The sequence below is a fragment of the Equus asinus genome, chromosome 19 (assembly GCF_041296235.1).
Source record: "Equus asinus isolate D_3611 breed Donkey chromosome 19, EquAss-T2T_v2, whole genome shotgun sequence".
Taxonomy (NCBI): Eukaryota; Metazoa; Chordata; class Mammalia; order Perissodactyla; family Equidae; genus Equus; species Equus asinus.
In genome coordinates this window covers 414332-434051 of record NC_091808.1, presented here as the reverse complement: position 1 = coordinate 434051, position 19720 = coordinate 414332, and the positions used below count along the sequence as shown (strand labels likewise).

Below are 19720 nucleotides of genomic sequence, written 5' to 3'. Positions count from 1 at the left end.
GGCAGTGGACACGCAGCCCTCCCCTCACACGGCACTCTCAATGCAGGGGGTGGAGGGTCATCCGTGAGAAAGCTGCTAACCGGAGGGGGCGCTTGGACCTCGGAGAATGTAAACTATTGCCAACCCCAGCCTCGCCCTCAGAAAGCCAAAGGGACCATCTTTATAAATACAAATCTACTATCAAACAAAGCAAAACAAAATGAAAACAGCAATGGGGTGAACCCCCCAAAGAAACCTCCAGGGAAGTGAATAAAACTATAACAGACCCTCCAAACTAAACTAAATATCCTCAAACAAGTAGGAGAAGATGTGCCAACATACGGTGGATCAGAAATTCAAAAATTAAGAACAAAAATGGAAGACCATGAGGAGGAAAGGAAACAAGAGTTGATGGAAATTAAGGAATAAAAATAAAAACCCTATAAAATCATACAAGAATGAGGAATAATTACAACATGCCAGTGAGACAATAGATTCAGGCAAAAACGTAATAAAGGTCATTGCAGAAAATCCACAAAACAACTCAAAGAATGAAAATCTGATAAAGAAAAGAGTAAAGTGGATCAGAGAGTTGAAATGGAAGGAAGACAAAGAAAACCCAATGTCTACATAATCGGAGGCCCTTAAGAGGAAACACAAAACAACGAAACAATGAAACCATAACATATTCACAACTGGAATCCAGTAAATCTTCCTGAAGGGAGAGGGAGCCCGAGGCTGTGTATGAAGGGACGCAGAAGCACCGGAGAAAACGCGCCGCCACTGTCACCCCACGATGCGTCCTGGTGACAGCACGGGACTTTACACACAAGGAAAAATCACCAGCGCTTTGAGGCAAAAAGGTGAAATAACGAACAAGGGCATCAGATTTCTCAAAAGTAACGTGCAAGTCAAGGTACCAGGAGGATATCGTGTTCAAAATATTCAAGGAAACGTGGAACCACGGGGTTCCTCTCCAGCCAAGTGTCCTTTAAGTACGGAGGTTGCAGAATAAGTACCAGCATTCACAGACCGGGGATGGATCGTCAGAGGCATCCACTGTGCTCTTGAAGCATCTCCTGCAACACGCACTTCAGCCAAACCAGAGGAAACGGGGAACCTCAGCAGAAACGATGATGATGGAGCCTTATTATGTTCAACTGCAGGCCTGAGGCTGAAATGATGGTGAGGACGACAATGGGCATTTCACATGACGCAGGCTGTACATCGTTAGGGCTGTTTTCTGACGAGACAGGAACGATGTGGAGGGTAGGAGGGGAGAGAGGGGGAGATGAGAAGCCTCGGATGATCATACGGGCAATAGAGCAGAGCCGCCTACAAGCCGGACAGCAATGGGTTAAAGAAGAAAACAGCAGGATGAAGTCATTTAAAAAGAAACGACTGCAGAGGTAACCACAGGAACAAAAAGCAAGCTTCTCCACTTAACGAAGAAAGGATTTTTAAAAAGATCAATGAATATGCATCAGGAAAAAAATAAACACAGCAAATATAACGATTTGTATTAACAACCATCACATAAAATAATATGATAAGGTTGAACTCAAACATATCAGTTTTGTCAATAAATGTGAATGGCCTTAACTCACCTTTTAAAAGACAAAAGTTTTCAAATTTGGCCCCTAAACCAAGACACCACTGCAGGCTGTAAACCAGAGACACCTGATTCGGACACAGGGACTCAGAAAGGGAGCAGAGGACCTGCAGGTGCATGAGTGGCGGTGCCATGTCACAGTGGAATCCAACCCAAGACCCGCAAGCGACAGAGGGGGTAGGCGCCAATGCCAAAAGCCACAACCGTGATGAGGCACGGCGGTTATCAACACTCTTGCATCAAATACCAGACCAACCGCCTTCACAAAGTGAGATCTATAGAAAACGCACGGGGTCATAGAGACCCACAGACAACAGGGGAATCTCGCAGAAAAAGGAGACAAACATGAGTAGGGATACAGGAAACCTCAACAGCATCATCAGTGGGTAGATCTTACGAGTAGTGATCAAAAGTTACATCCAATTAGAAACAATACAGCTTCTTCCCAAGATCATGTGGGACCGCCACAAACTGATCATTTAGTCTGTCGCAGAGAAAATAACAGGAAGTTCCCCAAAGTGGAGTTTCTTTGTTGAGGCAAATGCTGTATCTACATCCATATCTGCATCTAGGGTATCAACATTTACGTCATCTAAACACCTTCATCCTAAAGCCAGTATCTCACCTACCGGGCACACTGGGGACATTCCACTAAGACCATGAGGCCAGGGCGCCACTGCTGTCAACATGGAGCTGGAGGAGCGGCCGACGCTCCGTGCAGAGAGAAAGCAGTGAGGTGAGTCACCAGAAAGAAGGAGCCGTATCTGTGGGTTATGTGAACATGTCCCCAAAACCCTCGAGCATCTTTGCCAGAACGAACTCAAACAATAAAGGAATTCAGTGAACCAACAGGATTCAATAAAAACACGGCCTCAAATATGTAAGTAACAACCAGCTAGAGGAAATAACGATATCTCCATTTAAGACCAAGAAACCAGAGAAAATGATTTAGCACCAACTTTAACAGAAAATGCAGCAAATGAGTACAAAGAAAACTTTAAAACTTTCCCAAGAGACACAGAAGTAGCGCCAAGAGTTAGTTTCTGAGCATTAATCCCTTCCCTGAAAGGAACCGGCTCCGTGGAGGAAGGGCTGATTCCAATGCCGGACAGAGAAAGGACGAGGTGAGTCTGGAAGTTCCTGTTTTGCCAGAAGGGAACAAAATGTTCAAAGAACGATGAGGACGTGTCAAAGGACACAGCTTGAAATGGCTCCCGCCAGCCAAATCTGGAGCAGCTGAAGCGTCAAATTAAATAATGATAAGAGAGGATCGTAACACACGAAGAAATTAAAAATGCATAAGTGCACACCAACATAAATAAGTAGATAAATTATTAAGGAGAGAGGGACTATGTGGTAGTAAAAATGGGAAACGGGAATGCAACCCTCTGGAGGTCTGGGTCAGGAGACGCTCTCCTGTTTCCTCCTAAAGTCTTCATTCCCTTGCCTCTCATATTTGTTCGGAAATCTGCCTGGAATTGACCCTTGTGTGGTATGAAGTAAAGGTCAGGATTTACTTCATCCACATGGACATCTAGTTGACTCGGCTCCGCTCACTGAAAAGACCCTCCCGTCCGTGTCTGTGTGGACCGCGTGTCCGTGACTCCGTCTCGGCACACGCTATGCTGCCGTTGATCCTTGTCTGTCTTTGCACCAATGCCACACTCTCTTGGTTAGCAGAGCCACTGACAGGTTTTAGATCCAGAAGCACAAATCCTCCAGCTTTCTTCTTCTTTAACATTGTCTTGACTATTTTTCTTTCAATCTAAACTTTAGAATCAGCTTGTCAATGCACGTGTGCACACATACACACGCACCTCTGTCTGAGTTATTTTGCAACTTTTATTTTGACTAATTCCAGACTAACAGACACATTGCAGCAGAGAGCCCCTGTGCACACTTTGTCACTCCTCACCATCCTTGGGGTGTGCTGGGCATGCTAACACTCTGGTTTGCCTTCATGTCTTGCACAGCAAGGCCACTCCCGAGGCCGGCACTTGTCCCAGTTGAGAGGTGAAGGCGTTCCTGGCTGCATGGCATCTGGAGGCTCGCTACAGTCCGCCCCTCGCCCTGCACTGATCCACTTGGGTCCACACTGAATCCGCTCTGTCCCGTCGCTGACTCTCAGGGTGGTGGCAGCAGCAGCCCCAGGGGCCACGCCGTAGCTCCTGCAGGGGGTTCTGAGGTCTTAGTTCACTGGCTCCCTACCCTGCTCGTCTTAGAGTCCCCTCTGTTGAGGCACTGCTGCAGGTCCAGGCTGCCCACCCAGAGGTGGGCCAACACCTGCTCCCGAGGGTCTGACCGTCAGCCTTCCCTTGCCAGCCACGGTTGCTGTGCCGGCCCTTTATTGCTAACGCTGGGTGTGTCGGTGCCAGAGGATGCTCAGGGTTCCAGATGGACTCCCCACCCCGTTACGGAGAAGCCAGTCCTCACAGCCACAAACATGAAGCTCGTACTTTGCCTGAGCTCGCCGGCACGAGTCGCCCAGAGGGACCAGGTGGTGTCTATGGCTCTGGTTCAGGGTCCACTGGAGGAAGTGTCGCCCCAGGGCCTCGAACCACACAACTCCAAGCTGTGCAGAGGGGGAGCACAGATTCCCCCACTGAGTCGTTGGACGGGATGACGAGAGGGGTCAGCGATGCTGCAGGTACTGGGGAGAGACCCACACAACCACCACTGCTTTGACCTGATCCCACAGGGTTTATCCCCAAACTGTCACTTTGGCTGAGCTTCTCAGTGACCGTTAGTCCAACACTGTGTGACCGGCAGCTCCTGTGCACTAGGGACGCGGAGAGATGAGGGACGTGTGCAGTCACAGCTCTGCGTCTGAGAGGATGCTCTGCCCACCCACGTGCACATCAGACCCTTTGTGAGCCACGGCACTGGCCAAGGGTCCACAGGCAAACCCACAACTGGAAACAGATCATTCCTAGTGAAGAGGAGTCACAGCCCTCCAGAACCCCAGGGATCTGCACAGCCCTTTCCCACCCCACAGACATCCTTTAATCACCACCTTTATGTCCATCCCTTATGCCACCACTTGTGCCATGACATACTTGTGTCACTACCTCACTGCTACATGGCCACCACTTCTAATTCCTAGGGTCCTGTGGTGCCCCGTGCTGCAGTGTGAACATCAACAGGGTACGACGCTCACCAGCCTGTACCAACGACTCACAACAAGGTATCAGTCAGGTCACACACTGACCCTGCACCACCACCCTCAGAAGGGCAGCTTGTCCCGCCCCCCGTGCAAGGGGACCCTGCAGGGGGGAGCGGGACCACTTACTCCACGCACCTGCTGGCATCACAGCGTCCTTCCGCAAGGATGCTGGCCTTCCCGGAACCACGGTCTGACTTGGAAAAGGGATCACGACCTCCTATGCCATTTTCCAGACCACCTCTCTGGATTCATTTCTGGTTATGGAGGTCCATCAGTGCTGTCATCGGCTGTCCATTTTCCCTACCCTCCTCTAGGTCTGTCAGCTGTCCCCTTGACCCCTCTAAGGCAGGTTGTAACCCCGACTTACCGCCCCTTGGAGACATTGCATCCACTTGGCTTCCTGCGGTTAAGTGCCATTCCAGAATCTTCTCTACCCCATTGCTCCTGTGGTTCAGCCTTATAGCAATACCCCTCCCCACCAGTCCTGCTCTTCCCAGCCAAGCCAGGGCCCCTTCCACGGGGCGTTCCCTTTGCCAGTGCCCTTGGCTGTCCTGGGGACACGGTCAGGAGGCGAGTCTTAGAGAGTCAGTCATTTCCGGCATGTACACCTCTCCGAGTCTTCAGTCCATTTCCCAAGACCAGAGCGTGTGCCAGCGAGGGGAGGCGAGGCTGAATCTCCAGTGGGACACGGATCAACCAAGGCACCTGCCTCAGGTGAGGTCTTTGCAACCAGATACGTGTACGAACATGGCACAAATAAACCCTCATGGAGATGCAACCAGCCTCCAAACCCTTCCAAACAGTCAAGACAAGGGTGTAGGATGTGGCAGCTTTGCCAGTCTGTTTCTTCCCAAGCTTTCTTTCCAGCAAAGGACGGAGTCTACTGTCCGAGGCATGCATGCCATCTGCTCCGCTCCATGGATCCGACCCAGACCGGGCTAGTGGCGCGTTGGGTCCTCTCATCTCCTCCGCACGGCTCAGTCAGGAGCCACCGGCCCAGGATCCCAGCCCAGCTCCCCTGTGGCTGCCGCCTCTCCCAAGTGTAAAGTCAGTAATATGAGGGTGCTAGTCCCAGCAGAGTGCTCCACGGGATCTTGGAAGAAGGACATAGCTTTTTCTCTAAATGTGTGCATAGGTCACCACAGGGCGATCCAGGCTCCTGCAAACCCAAACTCTCTCATAGTAGGTGGCCCAGCCTTCGCTCCCAACTGCTTATGTGGAGCTGGGAGGCAGGAGTTCTGGGGGTGTGTAGAATTGGGGTGTCCTCGAGAGCTGGGAGTGAGATGGAGGCGCAAAGGGAGATGGCCAGCGACTTGGCACAAGGAAGAGGAAGCAGGAGATGCCTGTGGTGGTCTCGCTGCAGCGGGCCAGCAAGGGACTGTCTTTGTTGTAGCAAAGGCTGTGTTTCCATTTAATATCAAAAATCTTCTTGCCTACAGGGTATTCTACTGGCTGTGAAAGACACTGACTGTGAAAAATGATTGGTGCTCACATTTTAAAAGTAAGGCTAAAATATATTTTCTGATAGATGAAATTGCATTTATTTGATAAAGTGGGATATTGTTTGGGATTTGTAAGCAGAGGGAGAAAGGAGGCCCCACCTGTGGCCTGGGCGCCTCTTTAACTTGGAAATGAGTAAGAGGGAAAGTGTCCTTCACACAAGGATGCATTTTAAAAGCACCAGTGTTCTCCATGTAGACTGCCCTCCAGGATACTCTATTTCAGCACCTTTTTTGACTTCTGCAATCATATCCTACAACCAAAGTGTCCTGGTCTTTGTGCACGCCAGGTGACCCAGACGAACAGCTGGCCACGGAAACGGTGGGCTCCCTTCTGAGTGGACTGATTCCTGAGGATACCAAACATTCTGCAGCCCAATACAGCACTTTGATCAAACTTTACTTTTTAAAAGTGATTTGGGGTCCATGACCAATGCTCATCGGGTAGCATATAAATGGAACATCTGAAGCTTTTGGGCTGACTGAAATGTTTCTGAATTGGCAATCCATATTGAAACACAAGTCCTAGAGATTTCTAAACATTTTTGCTTTACAAATAAATAAAAAAAAACAAAACCAATATGCAATAAAATGCAAGATGGTTAGCCTCCAGTGTAATGAACAAATTTTCTCGTTTCACAGATTTCTATCCACGGGAGACACTCCTCCCGTATAATAGTTGTGAGGACCGTCTTTAAATCCTCGGTATTCCGTGGGTTGGTATTTCCAGAGTATGGCCCACGCTGTGATATATGTTTTCAGACATAAATGAATTTGACCAACCACATGATCAAACACCTTTGGACCCCTCTGGGAGTTGGGTGGACGCCTTCCTGGGGGCGTCTCCGAGCCTTTGTGGTGCCAGCCCACCTCCTGCAGGAAGCGCCATCTATTGGACTGGGGACCTCCTTAGTGTCAACAACATTGGAGGGGCACACCTCGGAAATGATGTCCTGTCAACGAGAGATCTCTGAAGTGAACTTAATTAGGTAGAATTTAAACCTTTTTAAACCTTTAACGAGGCTGATATCATCTGAGCAAAAAAAATGTACATGATTCACAGGAAATTTTTTCACCGTTTTGTTTTTCACAAAACAAAATATTGACAGGTGAAATGGCGTGCTACACGGGTTTTCTCCACATAACCCGGGCGGGGGACGAAGGAGTGGAGGCTGACCATGAGCTGGTGATGGGTACATGGGTTCATTAGCATTATTGTCTGCTTCACAGTTTGACCTTGTCCACAATAAACAGGTCAGAAATATGAAACAACTGATAAATCAAAGAAAGAAAGAAAACCAGCGAATCGTTGATCTTAATGATCAGGCTTCAGACTAACTGGATCCTATTTCATCACCACGTAGTTCCTAACCTGCCCGGACATACCTCAGTCTCTCATTCTTTGGACCAGCTTGTGCAATACCTACCTGAACAGACACATAGTTTTTTTTGGAGGAAGATTAGCCCTGAGCTAACATCTGCTGCCAATCCTCCTCTTTTTGCTGAGGAAGACTGGCCCCGAGCTAACATCCATGCCCATCTTCCTCTACTTTATATGCAGGGCGCCTACCACAGCATGGCGTGCCAAGTGGTGCCATGTCCGCACCTGGGATCCAAACCAGCAAATTCTGGGTGGCTGAGAAGTGGAACGTGCACACTTAACTGCTGCGCCACGGGGCCGGCCCCTGAACAGACGCATTTTAAGCAACAACAAAACCAGGTCTTGTGAAGGAAATCAGGCAATTCACCATTCATCCCGGTCAGCGTCACAGTTGCAATGATATCGGGAATCTATGCAGGTCCCCGCGAAGCCACAAGTACACTTCTGAGCTTCAGGCAAAGAACCTCCCCAGTAAGTGTGTGTCTCGTTGCTTCTTCCAACCCACCAGCTCAGAGAGGTTCCATCTGAAAGACAAGTGTGAGACAGGTGACGTCCGCTGGGTCCCCACCACCCAGACAGCCCCGTCCCTCCCAGCTTATCATCAAGAAACCTACGGAGCAAAGAGAAATTGCTTTAGCGATGACTTTCTCCTTCACACAAACAGAACAATACAGCCTAATCCTTTAGTCAGGCTATGAAGTAATTTTTAATAGGCAAATTTATGCGGTTTCTTTAAGAAACACATTAAAGAATGAGTCACTGTCACAATTAAAACAGCAGCAGCAGCTGTTTATAAGCGGAAGCCGATGTCTGATGGGGAAGCTGACATGCCTGTTGGATCAAAACAACACAACGCACACATTCCGGGAGGCCCTGACTTCCCCCTGTGCATTCACCCAGGCTCCCAGGCTGCAGGCCTCGAGTGGGCACTGTGGGGCCCCGAGTGGTACACCATCTGCGGGGTTGTCTGGGCTCAGCTGCACCGAGAGCTTGTCTGTCCGTCTGCAGAGACACACCTTCCTCCTGCGCTCGGGGGCCAGCTGTGCCCCTGACTGTGGCCTGGAGCCCGTGGCCGCCTGGCCAGGATTCCAACACAGAACTGGGTGCCTCTTGAATGCCCAGGCCTGCAGCACAAGATGGTAGGGCGTTGCCAAGAGCCCCAGGAAGCACCCAAACCTGGGAGAAGGTGATGTGAAGAGAGCATGTGGGCGCACGACCACCCAGAGGGGCCAGAGGAGGTGGATACACCCCGAAGAACCGTCCAAGGCATCCACTCTCAGAGATGCTGGCCTTTTCCACACTCCCTTCTGAACCATGAGTGGTCACCACAGGCCGGAGTATCAGAATGTGTGACCGCGCCCAGCTCCCTGTCAGACTGGGACCCTCCCTCCCCTTGTGAGACTGGACAGCCGCTCATGAGCAAACCCACTGCCGCCCGCCGCCAGCTCCCAGCGGCCGTGGAGAGCGAGCTGTGCGCAAAGACACATCTTTTCCCAATTAAGCCAAGAGCTTGTTGCTGAGGCAGAAGGTTTCTAAAATATTTAATAGATATTTTGATAATGATGCTTTAAAATTTTAATTACTTCACAATTATGCTTTCAGAAATCAAAGAGGAAAAACATCACTGCAATCCAACTTATAATTGCGTTTTTAACGTGAGATCCCCAATCTTTCCAATAAAACAGCAATTATCAAATGCTTTTAATGACATCTGGGGTCTTTTGGTTGCATTTTGGAATTTTTAAGTATTCTAGAGATTTGGGGAAGGTGTAAGAAATAATTAATAAAACAAAGGGAAGATATAAAGAAGAAAATAAAGGCAGAAATAGGAAAATTCCTGGTGCATGAGGAGTCGCGTTCCAAGAGCTCCTAACTGGGTCTCTGGCTGGGAGACCCCCAGAGTCACACTTCCTGAGCCTCAGGCCCCAGCCCCCCAGCGGACAGCCCCCGGGTGGCATGGTGCTGCTCCTCTCCCCTGAGCCTCCCCACCCCCGGCACTGCTCCCTCCACACCCACGTCTGAACCACCCTAGGGATCCTAAACGCTCAGCTGAGGCCCTCGCTCCCCGTCTCCCTCTTCTGCCCCTGTAGCCTCTGAGCCCTGGGACCTCTCTCCCTCCCCGTCCTGACCTCACCCCCACCTGGCCTTTCTTCTCCTTCTGTCTCCACCACAACTGGCTCGTTGGGTCTGTCTGTCTGTGTGTTTATCCACGTTCACACCCTGGCCCTGCAGACGTGAGGGATCTGCAGGAGGCACATGGCCCTCGTCCGGGTGCTGTCACCCTCGCTGGAGCGTCTTTGCTGAGATGCTCTCCCACCAGATCCACCTGGGAGGGCTGGGACCACAGGAGGCTGAGGCCCAGACCATCTGCAGGAACCTTGTGGGGGCACCAGGTGCTGGCACCTCGACACAAAGCTCCTTCTGTGGTCGTCAGACAGGCCCCCACACACACCTCCTCCAGCCCAGGTGGAAGCATCCTTGCCATCTGTCCTCTGACCTTTCACCCCAGCAGCTCTACCTGGACCTGCTGGACACCAGGGCTGGACCTGCCCAGAAACATGCTCCGGCCACATCCATCGTTAAAGGTCCACCCGGATCCCAACTCCTTAAGACTCTGCACTGGCGCTGTCTGCCCAACCCGCCCCGTGCCCCAGGGCCACCTGTGCGCACCTGCGTTCTGTCAGACAGCCCTGGGCTGGAGGCTGGAGGCTGGAGGCTGGAGGAGGCAGCTGCCTCCTGGCTCCACGCACAGAGCCCCGGGGTTCTGCCTGTTCTCGGACCACCCGCTAAGCCCCTGGGACCCCGCCCACACCCGGGACAGAGCTGATGCTCTGAGTCACCTGCAGCACAAGTTGGGCCCCGAGGGACCCCATGTCACAGTGTGCAAACTATGACGTCAAATTCCCCGCCTCCTGCCTCCAGCTGTCCCCTCAGAGGCTCTGGGACGTCTAAGCGACAGTTTTACTGGACGTTCTCGGGTGTGAGTCGCCCCTGCGTGTGAGGGTGGACACGATTTCGGGGCAGGCACAGGGCCATTCCTCTGGCAAGTGCAGCCTTCCTCCCGGGTTCCAGCCCTTCTCCTGCCCTGTTTGGGAGCACTCCTTCTGTTTCGGAGGGGCCCACCTGTGGGCAGTGGGCGCTCATGGCCAGCCCCTGCGCTCCGCTCCCTGGGGCCCTGCTGGCTGCCTCCCCTCTGTTTAGTGACAGGCTTCCCTCACCCCGGGGCACCTTCTTCTGCTCATTCTCCTCAGAACAAACTTCAATATTCACATGTCCTTTTGTTTTTAATTCAGTGGTCAAAACTCAGCAAAGATGCACTAAGAAATGAGCATTGGGCTGTCTCATGTTCCCTATAAATGCAGGACAGGGGTGGATGACAAGGGCATCCTGACAAGCACCCTCGGCTCAGGGGACCCAGCACCTCCCTCAGGTCCCAGGCATGGGCGAATCAGGGGCTTGGCCGAGGGCAGAGCTGAGCTCCGAGGGAGCCAGGAGGAGGGGCTTCTGCATCTGGGGGGGAGGCAGGAAGGCCACACTGACAGCAGGCGGCCAGCCCCCAGGTGTGGGGGGACCTGACCCTTCGGGCTGTGGGGCCCAGAGTTGAGACCTGCCTGAGGGCCAGGGGCCGGGCAGCAGTGTCCTCTGGACACGAGATGTATCATGACAGCTCACACCAGGGGCCGGGAGCCATTGGCTGTCCTGACCTTTGACCTGTGACTCTGCTCCTTTGCAGGAAAAGACATGGAGTGAAGGTGATATTGGCTGACGTGGCTTTAATTAGAGGCTCCCTATGTTCTTCTCTCATTTCCCCAGTTGGTAGAAAGAGGAGTGATTTGCAAAATTCAAGGACAAGCTAAAGTCATTATAAATCAGTTTCAGCGTGCCACACCCAGGCCCAAGTTAAGGAACCAGGAGTTGGGGAGCAGGTGCAGGTTAAGTCATGGGGGCAGTGTCAGGGGGTCCCTGTGCCCAGCAAGGCCCGAGGGCTTCTGAAATAGGAGAGTGCACGGTGGAAACAAAGTCCAGAAAGACACCAGAATCTGGAAAGATTTGTCTGTTCATAGAGAGCGAACCATTGGACAATTTGGAAAATCTAGAGGCCAGAAACAGGGGGTGGGATGGAAGCCTTGCAGCAATGAAGAATGGGGACATGAGGAGTTGACAGGGACAGAAGAGAAACAGTGACATAGTCAGATGTTCTGAAGGGAGAAAATGCACACCCTGAACCAGCATTTAGAAGCCGACTGGACACACAAGACAGAGCATGGAAAATAGTTGGGGTAACTGTCTACCCTCTGCAGGGTCAGCAAGCTGTCCCTGGATCAAGCCGGACCTGCACCCCACCTGCATGCACCTCACTCACCAGGTCAGGTCAGGTCAGGTCCAGGAAGGGCCGTCCCACCTGGGGTTGTCGGTGTGGCTCCGAGGGGCTGAGGGCCACTCACCTCGAGCGTCCTGGAGCCGAGACCTTCTGCAGTGGAACTCCAGCTCCTGCTGGCAGTGCCCAGCGCGGGTGATGGTGGCCAACAGCTGCTCTGCTGTGGCTGCGTACTGGAACGTGGCCCTGTGTGGGTTCTCCCGGTCTGTGCCCTTGACCCTGGTGAAGGTCGAGCCGTTGTGCTGCAGGATGGTCCACGGGACGTCTCTCGGGAGAGAGGGAGAGAAAGAGGAGCGTCACTGAGCTGGACACGGGATGCGTGCTCAGCGCCTTCTAGTGGGAGACACGGGGCCAACGAGACGGGATCCTAAACCTTAAGCCGCGGGAGGGCGTCCTCCTGGCACGACTTGTGTCAGTGTGTGTCTGAGCTGATCCTTTCAGGAAAACGCGCACTTCTGCGTATTTGGAATGTTTACAGGAGAGAGAAAGGAGCAGAAGTGAGTTATTAAATTTCTGTAAATAATCTAAAGTAACATAATCAAACAGCAGCTTTCTACTCTTACAAACCCTTCTCTTCGCTGGAGAAGGCGCCCATCGCGCACTGCCTGCACCGTCAGCACCTGTGCGTTCCCGGCCCTCACGGTCAGGCAGGTCACCGTGGCCTTGGGGGCAGCACAGCCTGACGTGAGAGGCTCCAGGAGCAGCCTGCCCCCGGCTGGACGCCGGCCCCTGCCCACAGTGGGAGGCCCGGCCTGAGATGGCACCATCCTTGGCCACCTCTTCCCCAGCAGAACCTCTGTCCACCTGGACACGAGGACTGGACTGCGGGCCCTGTGGCACTGAGTCCACATGTGGGTCCAGTCCCCCGGCGTCATCTGTGAAGAGCCGGTCAAGTGGTCTGTTCTTGTTGGGATCTGTCCAGTTAAAGGGCCTGGAAAGCCGTCCATGGTTGTGGTTTAGTTGATTTGCTCTATCCTATGCATCTCATCCTGCACGTTGGGATATGTGGCCTGAGGAGGGGGATGTGGACATGTGCACAGCCCGTGGCCAACTGCAGCGTCCCACCCTCCCGACTCCTCGAGGCTCACTGGGCCCCACCTGATGCAGGTGAGGGGTCGGAGCCCAGGAAAGGGGCCAAGACCGTCCTCGAGGTAGCTGAGGGGCTGCAAATCAACAGTGAAGAGCAGAGGAGCCCAAGGGGACCCAAGGCAGGATGTCGGATGGTGGGTGGCGCTTGTCCATGTCTGCTCCGACAGCTGATGATTTGCAGGCTGGGGGTCACTCTCTGAACTCAGCCGGTGAACTCTCAGTTACGGAAACCAGGCTAATTCCAGGAAGGGGCTGGGCCCACGGGGACTCGAGCAGTGACACTGACTCTCTTGTCATTACAATGCCCCGGTTACCACGGCACGTCCACCTTCGTCACATGTGTCAGCAGAAAACAGGTGGTGGATTTCGCACCTCAAGGAAAACCCGCGACAATGTCAGAAGCACCTGCTCCCCTTGCCCACGTCCCCAGGAGGAATAAAGAAGAACGGCATCGAGAAAACCCAGAGGTTACGACTTGGAAATCGACCTCCAGAGAACGAGGGTGAACGCATCTTTCTCACACGTGCCGAGAGGAAGTCCCATCTGTGCCAAACGTTGTCACCGGAGGCAGGCGGCGGCACACGCCTCGTTTCTGGCGACAGGAGCCAGGAAAGTCACTTCCGTTCCCTGTGCCACATGCCATCTTCTGAGACCCATGCACAGGGCTCGCGGGTGCTCTGTGCCCTGACGAGGACGCCAGCCCATCCCCGCCGGTGGGAGACGCGGAGAAGCCCTTGGTCAAAGCCGGGATGAGCGTCCATCCAACCGTGGCCTTTGGGCTCCCAGACGCCTGTGATGCTATTCCCAGTGCACAGGAACCATGTGCTCTGGGGCCACGCGAGGAGGTGGGGGTCTGGGGACCCTGCCTCAGGCCCGTCAGCTCAGACGTCTCATGCAGACCCGAGGGGAGGGCCTCCTCCACCAGCCGCCCCTCCTCAGGCCTCACTGGCCTTGGCATTGAGCTGCCTGGTGGAGAGAGGCCAGGGCGAGGTCCCACCAGGGGTCTGTCTTCTGCACTCCCCCACCCCAAGCCATCAGAGGCCCTGTCCCCCTTACTCTGGGGTTCCCTGACACTCCATGGAGCCCAGCTGTCCCTTCGTCTTGGATGTCTGCTCTAACACCCCTGCTCCGGGCAGGGGCTCACTGTCACAGAGGGCGGTGACACTGTCACAGAGGGGCAGCGAGAACTGCAGAGCAAGCGCTGCGGACAGTGACCGAATCGCATCATCATCCCGCTGACCTCTCTGAGGACAGCAGAGTCCCTGCGGGCAGCGGGACATCCCAGGAGGACATCGCTGAGCGAGAAGACGGGATGAGGAAAGCTGCACTGCTGCCCCTCTGAGGACCCCCAGCCTTCACCGCAGCCATAAAGAGGGGACAGTCATGGTCTGGACGGTGTTGATGGGGCAAATGTCTTCATAAAGTTGGTCCTGAGCTTTCTGAAATTAACAGCGGGTGGTCAATAAAACTCCCGCAGACACCAGACCTCACAGTCAAGAACCTGCCAAATTAATCATGATGCTTTGGAATTTCCATTGACCTTGGCATCTGCCGGCGCTTGGCGAGGCCCCGCGCCCTCACTGTGCAGGTGTGACGAGCTGAGCTGTCAGCCAGATGGCCTGTGCAACACCGGGCAGAGTCTGAAGATGTCAGAGAATCCCACATGATTGTGGCAAGTCAGAATCCAAGGGACCAAAAGAACATGTCTGTGGAACATGCAGCTTCATACGAGCTACAGCACACATGCTCCGGGCAACCACCCCAGCCGTTGTGTGCCCACACATGTGAACACGTGTACATGCACATGGTATGTGTGCACATAAACGCACACCTGCACACACGCATAAGGGCACGTCTTCTGGTCTTCTAGAGCATTGCAATCCCTCTTTTATTTTTTTTGCTGAGGAAGATTTGCCCTCAGCTAACACCTGTGCCGATCTTCCCCTATTTCGTACGTGGATTGCGGCTACAGCACAGCTGCTAACAGAGCAGCGTAGGTCTGTGCCTGGGAACGGAACCCAGGCTGCTGAAGCGGAGTGCACTGAACATAACCACTAGGCCACAGGGCCGGCTCCTTCATTTTTTTTTCTTATTCACAGGACAGTCATTTCTCAGACACACCATCACATCATCTGAAAGTCTGGCGCCTGGACCCACAGCAGGACACTCTGGGCAGATGAACCGGGACGGGGTCTCTCCAGCACGTTGCTATGACCTTGGAAGAATGTTCCAGAGCAAGGATGTACCCTCGGTATACATGGACATCAGAGGTGCCGGGCACCAGGCAGGCGCTTGAGTCCTCAGGAAGGAAATGAGGAGGAGAGTGTGTTTACCCTGAGTTGAGACGCCCCGCACAAAACCTCCCTGGGATTTCTCTGCCCTCTGCTCTGGGCCCGAGCTGTCCCCACAGGGGAGCCTGTGTCCACCTTGTGGCTCTCCTGGCTTTGATGTTGAAAGCCGTTCTGTGCCCGCTGCCCCGAATCCTCCGGCTCCGTCTATGTCCTTGGCCAGAAGACCTGCCTGACCCACCTGGGCAAACCCATTGAATAAAGGCAAAGGCAGATTTTAACTTGAGTATTGAGGAAACACAAAATCCAAAATTTCCTGAGGATAGTTTTCAAGCCACTCAAAAGTCATCCAAACAAAAAAGCCTACCCACAAATTATTCTTATCAGGGAATTTGCATTTCTAACCCGGTATCTCTGATTCCTAGGGCTGGTGTAACAGAGAACCACAGACCAGGCACTCAAACACGGGAATTGATTCGCCCATGGGTCTGGGGCCAGAATTGGAACCCAGGGGTTGCAGGGCCGAGCTCCCTCTGAAGGCTGGAGGGGAGGGTCCTTCTTTGCCTCTTGTAGCTTCTGGTGGTGGCCAGGACCCTGGGTGATCTTTGATTGTAGCCACCTCACTCCAACCTCTCTGCCCCTATGATCACGTGGCCCACGTCCCTCAGGTGTGCCTGTGTCTCCAAACCTCCCTCTCCTCATGGGGACGCCAGCCTTTGCATCCAGGACAAACCCTAGTCCACCAGGACCTCGCCTCAACTTGATGGCATGTGCAAAGACCTTATTTGCAAATACGATCCCACTCACAGGTTCCAGGTAGACATGAATTTTGGGGGTACACCATCCAACCTAGGGCACGGGGAGACACTCAAAATCTGAATTACCATCCATATGGGCCCTGCTTTACTTTGTGCTGTTTCTGTTGTGCTGAAACTTAGCAGAGTGGAAAATTTAAAGAAGGAGCAATTCCATCCAGAGACTGCAGCTGAGTCACCTGTCACTGTCACAGGCTGCGATGGAGAAACAGCACCATGGACAGCGGCCCACCTGGGTGGGGGGGTTAGGTCAGCGTGAGGTGGGGGAGGTAGGCGTGGACTCCAGCATCACGGAAGGCAGCCCCTCTGGGTGGGGAGGGGTTCGGTCAGCGTTGGGTGGGGGAGGCAGGCTGCAGGCATGGACTCCAGTGGGGACAAGATGCAGCGATGTGGCCGCTGTTACAGGAGCAGATACAGCAATCGTAGGTTAGACGCCTTGTATCTGGGCAGGAATTTGGAGCTCAGGGCAAACGGGCTATATGTTCACCCTCATTTACAAGCAGCTCTGTGAGCGGATGAGATGCTAATTGGCTGACTGCAGCCGTCATCTCCCTGTGCATCTCTCCTACAGCAGACATGCCATGTGCATATATGCATGTCAAGTCATTGTGCTGATTGCTTCAATATATGCAGGTTTTATTTTAAAAAAGTGAAATTTCCTTTAACTTTAACATCCGTTAATCCAATCAGATAAGTCTTGAAACTTGTTGTCTTAGGATTTGATGGTCAAAATTTTAATTCTAAATATTCCACAAATTTTCACTTGTGAACTATTTTTTTAAAATTTGTATCAAACACCTTTATTGAATAATGACCTACTATTGAAGATTCTTCTAATAAAGCTGCTGACCAGGTAGATTTCTACTGGATGGGCTGTGATTTTGTGTTCAACAAGAGTCTTCAAGTCTAACTCGTAAGTCAAAACTAGAACTCACCTGTTATGTTACAGAATGCCGGGAATGGCTCCAGGGGCCCGCTGCCATCCGGGTCGAGGTGGTACAGCCCGGAGGGGCTGCCCTTGTGCCTGTGGGCCTCACAGGACTGCTCGTAGAGGGCTGGGGACATCAGGAAGCCATCCACCGGAAATGAAACGGAATGAGGACCTTAACGTTTTTAATTAGGAGGGGAGGAAAATTCCAAGTTCTGCATTGTGGTAAATTTTTACCCTCCAGGAGATAATGTGACCATATCTTCAAATACAAAACTATTTTTTAAAGTAATGTATATGGTTCTATTTAATTAAGTAGAAGAAAAGAATGTTGCAATTTTTTTTTTTTGGGTGAGGAAGATTCACCCTGAGCTAACATCCATTACCAATGTTCCTCTTTTCTTTTTCCCTGAGGAAAATTGTTTCTGAGCTAACATCTGTGCTATCTTCCTCTATTTTGTATGTGGGACACCTCCACAGCATGGCTGATGAGTGGAGTAGGTCTGTGCCCGGGATCTGAACCTACAAACCCCGGGCTGCCGAAGCGAAGCATGTGGGACTTCAACCACTCAGCCACAGGGCCGGCCCTGCGAGCATTTTTATAACACTTTTAAATACCTAATGGCAAATAAAATCACTCAGTCCAGTGGTAGATCTGGTTCACTGTGACATCACCAGGAAACATGACGAGTGTCTGCTCGGAGGCCTCGCGTCACGCACAGGGCGCCATCTTTCTCTGCCGGCTCACGCCCTTGAATAGGGAAACCTGACTCTTTCTGCATCTGTCTCACTCCTCATCCCTTCTCTCAGTCCCATCAAGAAAAGAGGCTGTAACGGGTCAGTTTGGGTCTCTCTGCCTGGCCTCACCTCTCAGAACGGCCTCCCCGGGGCGTCACTGTGGGTTGGCCAATGTCATCCCCCTCTGCTCTACCTGCGAGGAACCACAGTCAAGCCCATTGGCAGGTCAAGCGGCTCAGATGGAAAATCCATTCACTTATCTTACGACTGTTTTCTCAGAGCTCCTGGGTTTAAAGTTGCTCCTTACAGTTAAACAAGAAAATCAATGCATCAGAGCACATTCAAGCGGCATCTGCTCTGGGTAGGATTCTGTGCCGGGCACGACGGGGAACAAATAACACCGGAGAGGATGCGGCCTATGGGGGCCCCTCCTCCCGGGTCAGGCCCTGGGCCCAGTTCCACGACCTCCTCCGTGTAAATGGGGACTGGTCAGCAGGTGCTTCCTCAGCCAGCTCTCCCACAGGCAACGCGGAGAAGCAGGGCTGACGGTGGGTGAGCTGAGCCCCTCCTGATCACCCCTCCCCTCCTCCCAAGCTTCTTTGTGAGACCCCAGCCTGGGGCCCAGGTCTGGTTTCATCTCCTCCTTGAGAACGAGACTCTAAGACCTGAGACGGAAACGCAGGCCCCACCGTAAGAAAGCTCCTCATGGCGACCCCTGCACTGCCGTCCTTCAGGGAATCTCATCTGGGCTAAATTAAGTACGAAGCGCAGAGCATCTCGCCGGCAGGGGTCCTCCACTGGGGCCATTTTGTGCCACTGGAGTCCCGTGGGTGGAGGCCAGTACCCTGCTAATCATCCGGCGATCACAGACGGCCTCACAACAGAGAGCCACCGGCCCCAAACGTCAGCGGTGCCGAGGCTGAGAAACCCCACATCAGGTGAAGAATGGCCAGGCGGTTACGGAACCAGCTCAGGCTCCCCATTGGAAAATAGGATTTTAGTAGCATCTGCTGCATGGACGGGATTAGGCAACACACACGGGTCAGGAGACCAGGCCTGACGTCTGAGACGCCCGTAAGTCACACTAACAATTATCACCATCATTGTCGAAGGACATCAGGGTCCACAGGGCTCTCTCTGAAATCTGAACCCCAAAGGCATGCAAGGAGCTGCTGCCCACATTCTCCTGGGACTCTGTCCAATTCTACCAACACTGATGATCTAGTAACAACCATCTTTCCATCAGATGGTGCTGCCGGGAAGCTCAAAGCAAACCTGGGACCCAACTCAAGAAACCAAACCCGAGAGGATATTCGGCTTGAATTCCTTTCATGTTTCTCTTTGATTATAATCGATTTTCTCGGTCTATTTTCTCCTTTTCTGCTATCTTCTCCTTTCCCATCAATTTTCATGTTTCTCTAAGCGGCTTTAAATGAGCAACCTAGCCTTCCACTGGAGGCGGAAACACACGTGTGTTTATTGTGGCTGCAGAGAAAGAGGCACGTTTACCTGTCCTAAGGAGGAGGACAGAGGGGAGCCCGGAGGCGATGGGAAGCAGGGTGGGCATGCTTACAGTGGTGGCACGTGGCGCCCGCGTAGCCGGTGCTGGTGCAGTCACAGTGGAAGGCTGTCCAGGTCTGGGAGCACCTGCCACCGTGCTCGCAGTAGTTGGGCAGACACCTGAAAGAGGGCACAGAGAGCATATCCTTCTGATTCTTTTTCCATTTGGAATTTGGAATAAAAGGCCAGCTGGGACCAAAATTTTACATGCATTATGTTTGCCCAAGAAAAACAAATAAATCAGAAAATAAGCAGGAAAACCCAACAACCGTCTACGCAGGATGGATATT

General features: G+C 52.6%; 1 protein-coding gene across 1 annotated transcript in view; it reads right to left on the bottom strand.

The window, feature by feature from the left end:
- The window catches only part of LOC106844898 (contactin-associated protein-like 4), a 171046-nt gene that overhangs the window by 44248 nt on the left and 107078 nt on the right, over nt 1–19720 (bottom strand). The window contains exons 11-14 of the mRNA XM_044751479.2: nt 19444–19550; nt 17140–17259; nt 12080–12277; nt 8002–8158 (exon numbers count right to left, since the gene is read on the bottom strand). Coding sequence (XP_044607414.2) covers nt 8002–8158; nt 12080–12277; nt 17140–17259; nt 19444–19550 — 582 coding nt within the window. The remainder of the gene's footprint in view (nt 1–8001; nt 8159–12079; nt 12278–17139; nt 17260–19443; nt 19551–19720) is intronic.